The sequence below is a fragment of the Desmodus rotundus genome, chromosome 5, assembly GCF_022682495.2.
Source record: "Desmodus rotundus isolate HL8 chromosome 5, HLdesRot8A.1, whole genome shotgun sequence".
In the NCBI taxonomy this organism is placed as follows: Eukaryota; Metazoa; Chordata; class Mammalia; order Chiroptera; family Phyllostomidae; genus Desmodus; species Desmodus rotundus.
Window position 1 is genome coordinate 161,021,310 of NC_071391.1, and position 13,199 is coordinate 161,034,508.

Here is a 13,199-nt window from a genome sequence, read left to right on the forward strand (position 1 = left end):
ATTAGTTCATCATTACAGACAAATCTAATATTCAGGGCACTATTAAAGGTAATAAAAGAGTTTTGCAAAGGAAACAAAATCACCCTGGCCCTGTAAGGTTGGAGACTTAGGATATTATTAGTATGTGTTACTTAAAATTACTCTGATGGGTAGAGTCTTCCTCTAAGTAGCCCATATTAAATGCCAAATACAGTCTTATTGGAACAGAACTACAGCATCAGCAATACTCCTTGAGAGTTCTCGTCAATTTGACAGATTTGACAGGCAGACAGATTAAATTTATTAAAATATTCTATCTAGTGTTTTTAAAAGACAAGGGGATTTTTTAATGTAAATGGACTGTTTTCACAGTCTTATTAAAATAAATTCATAAAGTCAGTTGTTTTTCTTTGGAATTCATTAAAATGAGATTCAGCACTTAGAAATTGCAATCCACTAACTGACATCTGTATACCTGGATAGTTAAACTATTTCTCAGTCTTTGCATACAATCTAGGATTTCTCCTTTTTAAAGCAAATGGGAATACCACATAAAAAGGAACATTTTGTCTGCATTATACGCTACATTTCATTGAGGCATTTAGTAAAATTATTAGCAGATTTTAGAAAGCTGATGTATCATGCCAGAGGCCATTACAGATGTCTGGGCAAATTCAAGGTTTCCTTAGACAAGAGGCTTAGATTTGTTGTTCTTCAAAGAAATACTCTAATTTGTATTGAAGGAATATTGTCAAAGTCAATAGATTTCCTGTTTTTTTTTTTTTTACCAAAGGCCATTTGCAATTAAGCACAACATGCTTTAAAATTGAAATATTTATACAGACAGTGAGCCAGTATCAGATAAGAGTTGCCATTTCCTCTTTGCAATACTTCCACCTCAACTACTAATTCTGCCTTGGCAAGGTGATCTTAATCTGGAAACAGTTTGCCCCCAGCATCTGACCCCTGTCCTCATGGATTCTGACTTTTGGTTGTGCTATTTTATATCTTATCTTGCCCCTCAGAAATGACCTGTGTCCCTGGCAGTCTGTCTGTGGCCTTGGCCTCTTTCCTTGAGTGAGAGCACCTTCTCTCTGATAACCTAAGACCATCCCTGCTTTGGGCCCAACCCTACTCCAAGAAGCCCCTAATCTGCACAGCATCCTAGAAGAGAACTTGCCTTAACCTGTGAACAGAATCATAGGCAATCACTGCATCTATCAATCAAAGATCTTGCCTATATTGGGAGGTGAATTAATTGGTAAACTAAATGCTAACGACCTGCCAGTCTTGACAGTTCCGTGGCAAAAAGGTTTTGCTACATTATATATTTAAATATCACTTCTACAGAATTTACAGAACAAAACTCACTCTAAAAAATTCTGCATATAAATGACAGAAGATAAGCTATTACGTTTAAATAACATGAAAAATTGTCTATTTTCCCAACAAAATTGTGTATTTGTCTTAAAAACATCATTCAGTTCTTTTATGCCAGTCAACGACTTTCATTTCTTGAAGCGGATGTCATTTCCAAGCGCTACTTCCTTTGATCTTTACAGTATTTTTGAAAATTATACCTTGGTAATGACTCATGTTGCAGGCTGTAGTGAACTTTGGCTAATAGTGCACCTGTCTTCTTTACCATATTGGGTTCTTAAAGTCTACGCCGTGCTTTGTACCTCTGTGATCTAAAACAAAGGCTGGGCTTTAATAGGGACCAAACAAATGTTTAAGGATTTGATCTGTCATTAGAACATTAATTTAAAAATAGGACTTACTGTTCTTGTAGAAAGATAGTTGCTTTGGAATTAATGGAATTGAATTAAGTCAGCATTAGTTGACCATGTGATATGACCAGACACTAGCTACTATGGAACCAAAGTTGAAAATGCAGGTCCCTGCCTCCAGGCTAAAACCCATTTCAGAGGACAATCTGATTCCCATTAACTTTGTGTTTGACATGGTTTAGGGGCTGAAAATTAACATATTAAGCCAGGAGAGTGAATGTGAAGCATTTGGTTAAAGACCTACAGAAGCTCTGTGGGAAAGGATCAGTTCGGCCTGTTGATATTGTTGAAGTAGAAGGTGTCATAGGAGGAGACCTTTCAGAGAACAGCTGATAAATAGACTGGGTCCTAAAGGATGAGGATGCTTTTGACATAGGCCGAGGAGGGACGAAGGATGTTCCACACCAATGAAACAGCTTAATGACACGGCTTTTGGAGAGAGGTCAGTGGTCTAGTACAGATCACACAGTGAGAATATTGGGTCAGGGGATGAAGCTTCAGAGGTTGGGGAACAGGGGCCAGAAGGGACAGAACTTGAGTGATGCCATGGAGTCTGGATTTTATCTCGCAACTTATGGAAAGCTCCTAAGGGCTTCAAGGAAGTAATACAGGCAAAACAGAGCTGGGCTGTCAAGCACAAGTGTTGGTCTGTAGAGGACTGAGTGGCTACCTCTCCCCCCATTTCCTTGTGTAGAGACTGTCTCATAAAGTTACACACCAATAAGGCACATGTACACAAGGGGCACTGGTTTCTGAAATCAGAATGGTGAGGCTGCATAATGAAAATCTGGTACCTCCTCTGGAAATTGCTCTCTGGTTAAAAGCAATATTTTCCCATAGCCCATATTTACCTGGATTATACATCCCAAATTAGTTATAATACTTTGTTCTAAAGAAAAAAAGCACTCTATTCTTGAGTTTTGACACATTTTTTTTTCTCAACAGGATGTTATGGTTTAAAATCCCAAATTCAACGGACTTTTCTTAAGTTCAGACAACCATAACCATGACCAAAACCAGATTAAATTCTATTAAATGTCCAGAGGTACTAAGAGTATCACAACCTCCTGGAAAAGCATGGCATAGTCTTCTTAGACATTTCAGGGAAAATATTAAATATAAAAGTATATATATTTTATGACATTAATCTAGATACATTTTTAGTGCTCAATTGCATTTCAAATTATTCTGGCCGTTCACCCAGCCTGAGGTCCAAATGTCACCAAGCAAAGGAGACAGGTTTTCTTCTGCATGCCCCCCCGCCCCCCGAATGTCAGGCAAGGCGGTTCCTTCCTTCCTCCACATGTGCCATAGGTGTATTTGCTTCGTAGTGACATTGGGAGACATTTTATCTTCCAAAAGGTGAACAGGACTTGGGTTTTCAGTGGACTCTTTCTGCACTGACTGAACATCTCTGGATCCCAAGGACCCATTTACTAAAGTGGCCCATATGGGAAATGTCTTGTCTCACCCTCACTTCCGGCAAGTCCACCCTCAGCTGCCTTCTAAATTCTCAGCTCTCTCTCAAAGCTATTTCGGCTAGGTAGAAATTAAATTACCAAGACGAGAGAAATCTGTATTTCCACTGTAATGAAATTCATCAAGTTCTCTAATGAAGAAATGCTTCTACTGGTAGAACCAGGACAGAGAAAACTTTAATATTGCATGTGGCTAATCTCCCATCATTTCTAGTGGGATAGAATGCATATAGAGTCTTCCTAATTGTGCCTTATGTTCTAAATAGGAACTAATTTTCTACTCTGTGGGTCTTAGGGAGAATCACAGGTACATTGATAGACACTTTTAGCCTGTTTCTAGCCTGGTTTGGCTCAGAGAGAGCTCACGGGCAGCATGCCTCATACCTACAGAGGACTCAATTCTTCTCCCTTCCCTACGTCTTTTTCTGTTCGTACAATAGACTCTAATCGAGCACCTATTGCAATTGCTAAACTTTGTAGCCGCAAACATGAGTAAGTCATAGGGCTTTTCCTAACAACTCAGTTTAGGGAGAGACAGATGTGAATAACATTTCTAGTATAGATGAGAGATTCTGGGGGAGGTGTAAACAAATTCAGTGTGAATATATAGAAGAGAATTACTAAAACCATGCTAGGGGTAGCTTGGAGCTAGGCCATGAAGGGTAGATACATGAGGGTTTTACACGCAGGAATCAAGAATGGCAGTTGGATAAAGGGGACCATGTAGAAAGTCATGGAAGCATGAATGAAAACTACACGTTCTACAAAATGCTCCGTGTGGTCTGGGTACCAGCTGAGGGTTGAGAGAAATGCAGCTGGTCATAGACAGGGGTCAGACCATGGAGCACCCTGACTGCCCCTATAAGGAGCTTGGCCTTTATCTTGTGAGTGTTAGGTCTGTTTTTAGAAAGATCCCTATGGCTGCATGTGTCTGGATAGAACAGCCAACGGGACATAGATGGGTGAGGAAATTGTGGAATGGCCAGGTGTGAAGTGAGAACCCAGACTGGGATAAATAATAGGAGGCACTAAAAACAGTGGCATAGAGTCTTTCTGATTATACTTGGGAAAGTATTCATTATAACCCAGAGTAGAGAAAGGCATGGCCTATAAAATATAATCAAAAGAGCTTAAGAATAGAGCCACATGAAACACTCACCCATCCCCACTAACACACACAGTTAACCAACTCTCTCAATGACCAGGGAGCCTGTGAAGTCTTCCTTCTGAAGCTTCTCCTGGGACGTGCTCATCCTTGGGCCTGAATCTGGCTTTAGCCTTGGAAGACACATGAGCAATCTGATAAGACTTGTACATTGTGGGTAGGGAGTGTGTCCTTAATTTGTCAGCTCTACAAAATCACAGGTCTCTGGCGTCTTAGAAACAGTAAGGTTCTCCCTGAGTTGGGTTGCAGATAATACACTGGACATGCACTTTCATTTGAATTTCAGAGAAACAGATTACTTTTAGTATAAGTGATCTATGATTCAAGTGTTGTGTGGCATATACGAAAACGATTATTCCTTGTTTATCTGAAATTCAAATGTGATTGAGTGACCTGTACTGTATGTTTATTTGCCAAATCGGGCAACCCTACCCGTGGGTCTTGCCTGCCTCTGACTCAGACCCCCAGAAGGCACTGCATCTGAGCAACAGAAGGCAGGACCAGAGGAGACAAACTTGTGCTATTGGGAGTTGGGGGATGCTTTACAAAATCATTGTCAGTATGGTTTCCCCCTATCCGCTCATTCCTCAGGAGAGTCTGGAATCTGAAAACAACAGGCTTGGCACTGAACAAAGAGCTGGCATATTGCAGGACTGCTGGAGGGGAAAATAACCGAATTTAGAATAATAACATATTTGTTCAAGCAAATACCAGTATACATGAAATAAAGAAGCCCTCAAGTTTCCCAGCATGAGTAGCGCATTAATGTCTTTGCCACAGACTGAGGGCAAGCATTTCCTTAGGAAGTACAGAGGCCTTATATGATCTTTTTCTTTTTCTTTTTAATCCTTTTTAACACTAACTGTGGATCACAGTAACTTGTTAAACATTTATTTTGTGCTTGAAATTTAGGACCTTGGCTCTACTCACACCTAATATTTTATAAGCCTCCCCCCATTGGACACAATTAAGTTCAGAGCCCATGTTCACAGGAACAATAATTAGATTATCACAGCCAATGGGCATAGCACTTATTTGGATATTTTAATACATGAATGAATAATTTTTATTTAGAAAAACACCCCTGACTAAATTCCATCAAATCTAATTTTCCCGGAGAGTTAAGCTCATATTCTAGTAGCTTTTCCCCTACATAACTGAGGAAAATTTTTAGCAAGAGCTTCCATAATCTTCCTTCTGAATGAATAATTTTGTGATTTCATGCAAGAATATCTCTCCTTGAGGTAAATGAGAAATGAAGTCGTGAGAAGTTCTACTCAGAATTGTTAGTTTTCTGTCCCTTTTTTGGCCAAATAACAAGAGAACATTTTCTCTTTGGATTCTTTGATAGTATTTTTTTTTTCTAGAAGCAAGCAGGGTATTCACAATAACCCTTTAACTGAAATTAGCCTTAAGCCTTATAAGTTATATGTGCAGGAGCCCCCTGAGGTGGGAAAATTCTAACAATTTCAGTTAGAGAAATTTAGGGCCCCCTTCACAGATAAGCCGAGTTGTAGGATTTCTGGTTTTCCTGGTGATCAAGTGTCACTGGGAACCATGTGTAATAGAGGGATTCCACAGTTTATACTCAGTGAGCACCTGCTATGTGCCAGACACGGATTAAAGCCCACAGCCTGGCGAACTGTTCACCTGGGTGCTACTGGAGAATGAACCGTCACAAAACCCACCCTCAGCAACAATAGGCACGACCATTTTCCCTTTTCCCCAACATTTTTGAATATTTAAATGTCTTATATTGCAAGCTCCGATGAGGTGAACACTCAAGGTATGAGCTGTGATAATGAGGGGATTTTACAAATTATTAAATATTGGGGCAATAAGGGCTTTACTGTCTTTGGGTAGAAGGGAAAACAGGTTGAAAAGCTGTTTCCCTGTTGAAACGCTTATTCTATCGTCTCCTCACCTCCGTACTTCATCTTGCATCTTAGTTTTCAATTACTTCCTAATCTTTATAGCTTTTGTTGGAATCTTATGTCTTTTTAGAGAAACAAGGAACATATTTGTTTAAACTGAGACTAAGACTACCTGTGAGTCCCACATTTTCTTCTTGTTGTTTATGCTTAGTTTCAGGCAGAGCTGCTTTGCTGCCCCACTTCCTCCTCAGCTATTTGACCCCTAAAATCTTTCCTCCCATTTTTGGGCACCCCAAGGCATTTTCTATTTAGTTTTAAAATAGTCTGTATGTAGGCATGTACATATCTATATATCCATATATATATCTATATATTTCTGAATGAAATCACAATTTTACAGGTAGAAATTGTACACATATAGACATATATATAAATGTTTACGTGTACAGATAGATAGATATACACATACTGCCACTAGTTAATAATTATCAACCCAAACTGAGCTGGGTTCACTTTCTAAACACACTTCTTAGTGTTTCCAGAAACCGGAGAGCCTGCCCTTCTCACCTGCAGCCCCTATGCACGTGGCGAATCATTTATGAAAGGCACACCTAACCAGGTCCTCTTCATTTGTTTCAAAAAGGGAAAGCAGAAAGCTTTGACAATACGCATGTAGATGAAAAGGGGTCTGCTGCTCTGTGGTGTCGGTGCCATAGCTGCAGTGACCTCTGACCCTGCCCATGTGAAGATGACTGAGACGGGACCTCCGGCCGTGCTGAAGGCACACACTAAACGAAGTCGATAAGGTACTGTTTGAAGACTGTTAGGGTATCCTAATTATTCAGGTAATGCATTATTTTGTAAACACCAATGGCATGCTTTTCTGGAAAAAAAGATTATTCAGCAAAAGTGTCCCTCTTAGAAAGAGGACACAAAGAGGGCGATAAACATCGAAAGTTTTAGCATCTGGTAAAGTCACCAACAACATTGGACATCCAGCTGCTTCTGCGTTGGATGTTCTGATCGCACAAGCGTTTGCCAACCCTGAGTGAATGTACATTACTCTTGCTTTAAATGAAACAGTCTTGACAGGTATTTGAATTTTTAAATATTGAGGAACTTTAAAAGTATATATATGTTCATATATACTTGGCTTATTGACATATTTTAACTTTTTTGGTAAAATAAATGCAGTGCATGTTACTTCTATCAGATTTCTTTCTGAAACAAAGGAATACACTTTGGGAACAACAGCATTCAGGGCTGATTTACTCAGTTTCCCCAGCCGCCCTCCTTCCCCCCACCATTTTTAATAACAAAATAGATAGCCAAGCACTCCTTGGAGCAAGATATTTATGTATTTTTTAGCAGTTTGCTTTTCCCAATCATGCTCTGAAAGTGGAGAGAGAGGATGGAGGTGCAAGGATAGTTCTCCTCTCCTCTGGAGAGGAGGCAGGACCAGCCTGCAGCTCAGCCACACTCAGTGCATCGTTAGAGTTACCAGGAACCGCCTTTTTCTTTTCCTGAGGACAACTCAAACCAAAACTGCACTCCTGACTTCTATTCAGCGAGGAGGCTTTAGGCTCAATGCCGGTGACCCTGGTGAAACGCAGAGGCGTTCTAGTTACTCCTTACGAAAATCGAGTGTGCCCCTGCTTTCTCCAAAGGGAACGTCTACCTTCTTGGTTTCACTCACATTGTGAATAACACCCTAAAATGTACACACTTTTCAGGATAAAGTTATTAGATAATATTTTGATAATGATTAGAATTAGTCTGCCACTGGCTATTATTAACATTGACTGACAGATAATCAGTGATTATGTCAATAGCAATATGAGAAACCTCACCAGATCTTTAAGTTCCCTTTGTAAGCAGTATTTACTGTTGTGAATTTGTAGAAGTATCATCATCAACCCAATTCTTAATAGAACGATATAGTAACGAATGCTCCTTTGGCTGCCAAACTCATTTTTATTGCCAGTCTAGTTTGGGCAAGTGTAAAGCTGATAAGCCATTCCTCTGTTATCCTGACCCTGTTCATAAGAGGCAAATCAGATTATGTGCCATCAGAGGAAATAAATTGTCGTACTAGGTATGATAGAGACAGACTCATTTCGTTTGCTGAAGTCCCATCCTCTGAGTGACAGGTGGAAGACAAAATGTCAAGAAGGAGTCCTGTTGGAACAATTGCTTAGGATGGTGTTTAATACAGCAGAGAGCCAAGATACAGTAGGAGGGCACAGTAAAGAATGTGGGGTGTGCAGACACAATTAGGGATCATGGCTGGTGATCTGCCATCTGCGATTTGAAAGGGAAGTAAGTGAGGGAAATCTATGACTTTCAGTCGTCCATACATGCAAAGGTGAGTTAGTTATTACAAAAGTTTTGCCATTTTATGTGCTGAAAGAAAAGCATTATGCATTTAAACATTTTTTTAAAAAATAAATCACTCAATAGGCTTAAGAAAAATACTCTACTTCATATTCCATTGATCTGACATTTTGATTCAAGATCAGGGAATGAATCCAGGATGAAAACCAAAACACAAAACAGAAATGAATCATTTACCATGAAAAAGGCATTTCCAGTCTCAGCTAACCTCGACTAGTTTTTATTGCATTATTTTTGAAATGCCAAGAGACTGGCTTTGGCCATAATATTTGCTGTCCAACTAAATCACAGCTGTCGATTGGCAATTGCTTGCAATGATTAGCTAAATACCATCATTTGACAAATTCCCTGGAAAGGGGTGTCGATGCTCTCGATGTCTGACACTCACTGAATTTACGGTCACGCTGGGGCTGCAGCCCAAGGAAAGAAGCTGGTAGATCCCAGCCCAAGCAAGGGGTTTCAAACACCCTTAATTTTTTGAAATATACACGCTTATCCGGATCTTACAAGTCCTTTCTGGTGTTCAGGAATGAATTGTGGGACTGGCCACAGAGAAGGGGGAAAAGCCACCAACTCTAGCTTCATTTTGTAAGAAGCTCAAGGAGAAAGGAAGAAAACGAGAAATGGAAATGTGGGATGGTAATGGTTTACAACACAGAGAAAAACAAACACCATGGAACCTGCTAGCACCTTCCACCGTAGCAGTAAACCCCTTCACGGACAGCGATTCAGTACAATATACACACCCATTAACAACTCCACCATGCCTAGGGCTGCCAGTTCAAAGCCAGACAAATTAACTACGATATTCACAAACAGAATTCTCAAACATATTTGAGAAGAAAACAGAGCGAAAAGGCAATGTTAGCTAAGCTGGTAGCTAAGTCCACCCTGAATGGCCCCCAGTATTTAAACTATCATGGATTAAAGCCATGAAAATAAAAATTTCAATTTGAAATTTTATTAGCATGTTGCTAAACTGGTCAATAAAAACATCAACATGATAGGCCTTGTTGACATAGTTGGGGAACTGCCCCACCATTTTTAAAACTTTATTACCACTTCCCCACCTTCCAAGATTTCTATGTTAGGAAAAGCCAAACTAAACATACTGGCTATGGTGCTATACTAGTGCTGGTTTCTGGAATGTTGCCATAGCTTCCCCTCCTTCTCCTCCAACCCCTTTAGAAATGTGATTATTTTTGAAATGCAGCCCAAGGAGGGAACAATTAGGGTTAAGAACAGCAAGTGCCCTTCTCCACAAATTCAAGTTCCCAGAGACCAGGGCAACCTTCTCCAAGCAGGGGGCAGGGCCTGGGCTCCTCACCGAATTAGCTGTGCCATTTCCCTCCCGGAGGACAAGGCTTCCCTTGTGCCTGGGAGGTAGGGGGTGGCGTTCTTCCCTCGCTGGAAAGAAGGGGAAGCATACACTATCTAGCTTAGCCTGGAGCCTGGGATACAACGTAGGGAGACCTGGGGCTGGAGAGCTGGAACAGTCGTGGGCAGCCTTGGGATAACCCGGAGCGCCAAGGTGCTCCCTTATGGAATGAGTCACAAGTGCATAAGGGACAGGCTCGATTTCTTGGAAATCCTGCAGTCTGGGGACACATCCATACAGGAGCTGAACTGTGCCCTGAAAATATCAATTCTCACCTCAGACCCGTCTTTGTGTGCGCGTTTGGGGCGGTGATGGTGCCTTTCTAGTGTGGGGTGATAGTCTCCGTCCGGGCAGTGACTCACAAGGAGAGTCGAGTCCCTGCTCCCTTCAGGCCATCCTCCTTTCCCTGTAATAACTCAAAAGGGAACGCGCACGCTGGGTTTCCCAACAGGATTACCGCCCCCTGGGGGTCTCAGCCAGGCGCAAACAGCTGCCCTTTCAGTCCCAGTCCCGAGGCCAGTTCCTGAGACTTCCTGCCACTTGCTGGAGGGGTGCTGGGGTGCAGCTGGGCACTGGACCCCGCTGCGGCAGACGCTGGCGAGGGGACCAGGGCAGTTAATTGTCAACCGGAGAACCCTGGTGCTGGGAAGGGAGTGGGGCGCGCGGGGAGACAGGAGGGGCGGGCGGCGCCCCCAGGCTACTCTTTGTCGTCCACCAGGTCGGCGAGCTCCTGGAGCACTCTCAGGCGACCACTGGCGTCAATGCGGCGCTTCTCGCGGATCAGGTCTTCCAGGCTGTGAAACCTGGCCGTGTGCACCTTGTTGTCACCCAGGTGCACCTTGAGATAGTACTGCTGCTGCGGAGGCTGCGTCCCAGCCGGCACCTCCCCTCCCGCCTTGAATTCCCGCTTGCCAAAGCGGCACCAGGCGGCGAAGCTCTCAGAGTTCGTCCAGCAGATCTCCTCGCTCTTGAGGCCCAGGTGGCCGCAGGCGTTCTGCACCACCAGCTCGGCCACCAGCGGGCGGTAGCGGTACCAGCTATTCACCACGCGGCCCACGTTGGCCGCGCCCGCCTCGTACAGGCTGTCCTGACGGATCTCGCCTTGGTGCAGGTGGATGATCTGCCCGCCGCCCACGTAGACCGCCCAGTGCGGGGCGGGCGCCGGCGGCTGGGGCTCCGGCTGTAGCCACAGCAACTCCAGCAGGTCGCCGGGCTCGCAGAGTGCGGGCAGCGAGGTGACCGCGTAGACGCTCAGGTCGGCGCCCTGAGGGCCACTGCTCACTTTGGAAAAGATGCATTCCTGGCCCCGAAAGGCGGAGAACTGAATTTCGTTAAGGACCAGCTGGTGCAGCAGGTGGTGGTGGTGGCGGTGGCTGGGGCTCTCTGGGCAGGGCGTGCAGCCCGGGGAGGCCTTCACACCAAACTTGTCGGGCTGGCCGCGTTCATCCAGGTCCTCCTCCTCATCCGAGAAGAAGTAGGCGACCCCGACCCGCAGCTCGTCCTTCTCGATCCCAGACGGGTCCCCTGTGGGCAGCTCGCTGTAGTTGAGGTGGGTGATGCGGTCCAGTTGGTTGCCCATCAATGACGCGGCGAGGCAAGGGCCAGGAGCGGGGATCTGCGGAGTCAGAGGAAAGGCAGAGACGCGATCACACTCAGGCTGCCCCTCCCCAGGACGTGTAGTGCCCCTGGGACCTGCCCGCCCGCTCGCCCACGAGACCTCACTGGAGTCACCTCGCCGGCTGACTTTCCCATGCCTCCCCTGGGGCAGGACAAGAACAGAAGCTACCTATCCGTCCGACAAGCGAGAGCAGACACCGCGCAGCCTCACCACGGACCCTTTTCGGGGACCCGCTCCAACTCCCACAAAGAGAAAAGGCAGGCGGGCTGGAAGGCGTGCGGGGTCCCAGCGGGGAGGACAGTACTGGTTGCAGACGCGTGGGAGACCGACTCCTAGGAGAGGGCGGAGGGGTCCCTTGGAAGGGAGGAGAGGAGCCTCAGGCCCTAGAGCTCGGAGCGAGCTTCGCTCCCATTTCTGTCCCCACCCTCTCCCGCCCACCTCTCAGTTCTACACGAGGTCGCACTCCTGCCCTGAAGCGCCTCGCACAATGACAATCGGGCACATTCCCAGGCACTCAGTTGCTACCAGCAACCTTTTGCACACTTGGAGTCCAGACACAGGCTGGTACACTGGTGTGACAATGTCACATATGCACACAATGGCAAGCCTTCGCGATGACACACGCAGGCCCCCACATCCACGCAGAATCCCAGCCCCACACTTGCACACACGCCGATGCACCTTCTCCCACGCACCCGGGCACACCTGGCCACACAGGCAGGTGCGCTCTGCCCCTCACTTCTCTTGCCTTCTCCCCAGCAGAGTCAATCGGGCTGCGCCAGGGCGAGGCTGCTCTGTCTAAAATAACCTAACAAAGAGGCAAGGGAAGGACGGGGAAAGCCAGTGCGGTGCATGTGTGCGGGAGAGGGTGTGCGTATGGACTATGTAGGAAGGTCCACTTTCAACCCCCAAACCATCTCCCTCCTACCAGGCACAAGGTCCAAACAGTCGAAGAAAAAACGTCTCCAAGGCAAAGAAAGCGGCCTTTCCGTACCAGTGATTGCCCTGCTCCCGAAACCCCAAACTCCTTTAAAGTCTGCTGGTCCCCATGGGTGCTGCGGAGGCAGTGGAGGCAAGTGGGTCCTGGGCGCCGTGTGGGGCTGCGGCTCCGCTCTGCCCGCGCAGAATGGTGCGGTGCAGCGCTTGGTGAGGTGAGGTGCCGGTGCGTCTGCGTCCAGGCTGGCTGGGGAGGCTGATCCACCTGCACGGTCCCGACTGGATTCTGGTTTCCAACGGCTGAGACAAGGACTCTAAGTAGCTGGAGTCGCTGGTTCCAGGGCCCGCCCTGGAACACGTTCATTGGTTGGGGCAGGTGGCCAAGCCCCGTCAATCTCGCTGGGAGGGGAGGTGAGTAGGGGCGGGGTTTCCAGCGCACGCTCGCCCCTCCCCGCTCAGCCCCGCGCACCCAGACTCACGGACACGCGCCTTGCTGCTCCAAGAGCGACATGTGAGTGCGTTGGGTACCCTGTGAGAGGCGGGGCGCTTCTGCACTGTGCCGCTGCCCTCTGGCACCGGTACCCCCG

General features: G+C 45.6%; 1 protein-coding gene across 2 annotated transcripts; it reads right to left on the bottom strand.

The window, feature by feature from the left end:
• Positions 1-7,374: 7,374 nt before the first annotated feature.
• Positions 7,375-12,928, bottom strand: LRATD1 (LRAT domain containing 1). Of its 2 annotated transcripts, none has more exons than XM_045189607.3 (2): positions 12,605-12,928; positions 7,375-11,673 (listed from the first exon to the last, which is right to left on the bottom strand). In XM_045189607.3, exon 2 carries the CDS (start codon positions 11,635-11,637, stop codon positions 10,756-10,758), a length of 882 nt encoding a protein of 293 aa, XP_045045542.2. In that variant the 5' UTR covers positions 11,638-11,673; positions 12,605-12,928; the 3' UTR covers positions 7,375-10,755. The 2 variants fall into 2 exon arrangements, with proteins under 2 accessions (XP_045045542.2, XP_024408835.2); XM_024553067.4 differs by having other exon boundaries at positions 7,379-11,673; positions 12,671-12,899.
• Positions 12,929-13,199: the final 271 nt, after the last annotated feature.

What these genes read in the sequence shown, in the direction of transcription:
- LRATD1 (XM_045189607.3), bottom strand. Translation starts at nt 11,637, where the DNA reads ATGGGCAACCAACTGGACCGCATCACCCACCTCAACTACAGCGAGCTG.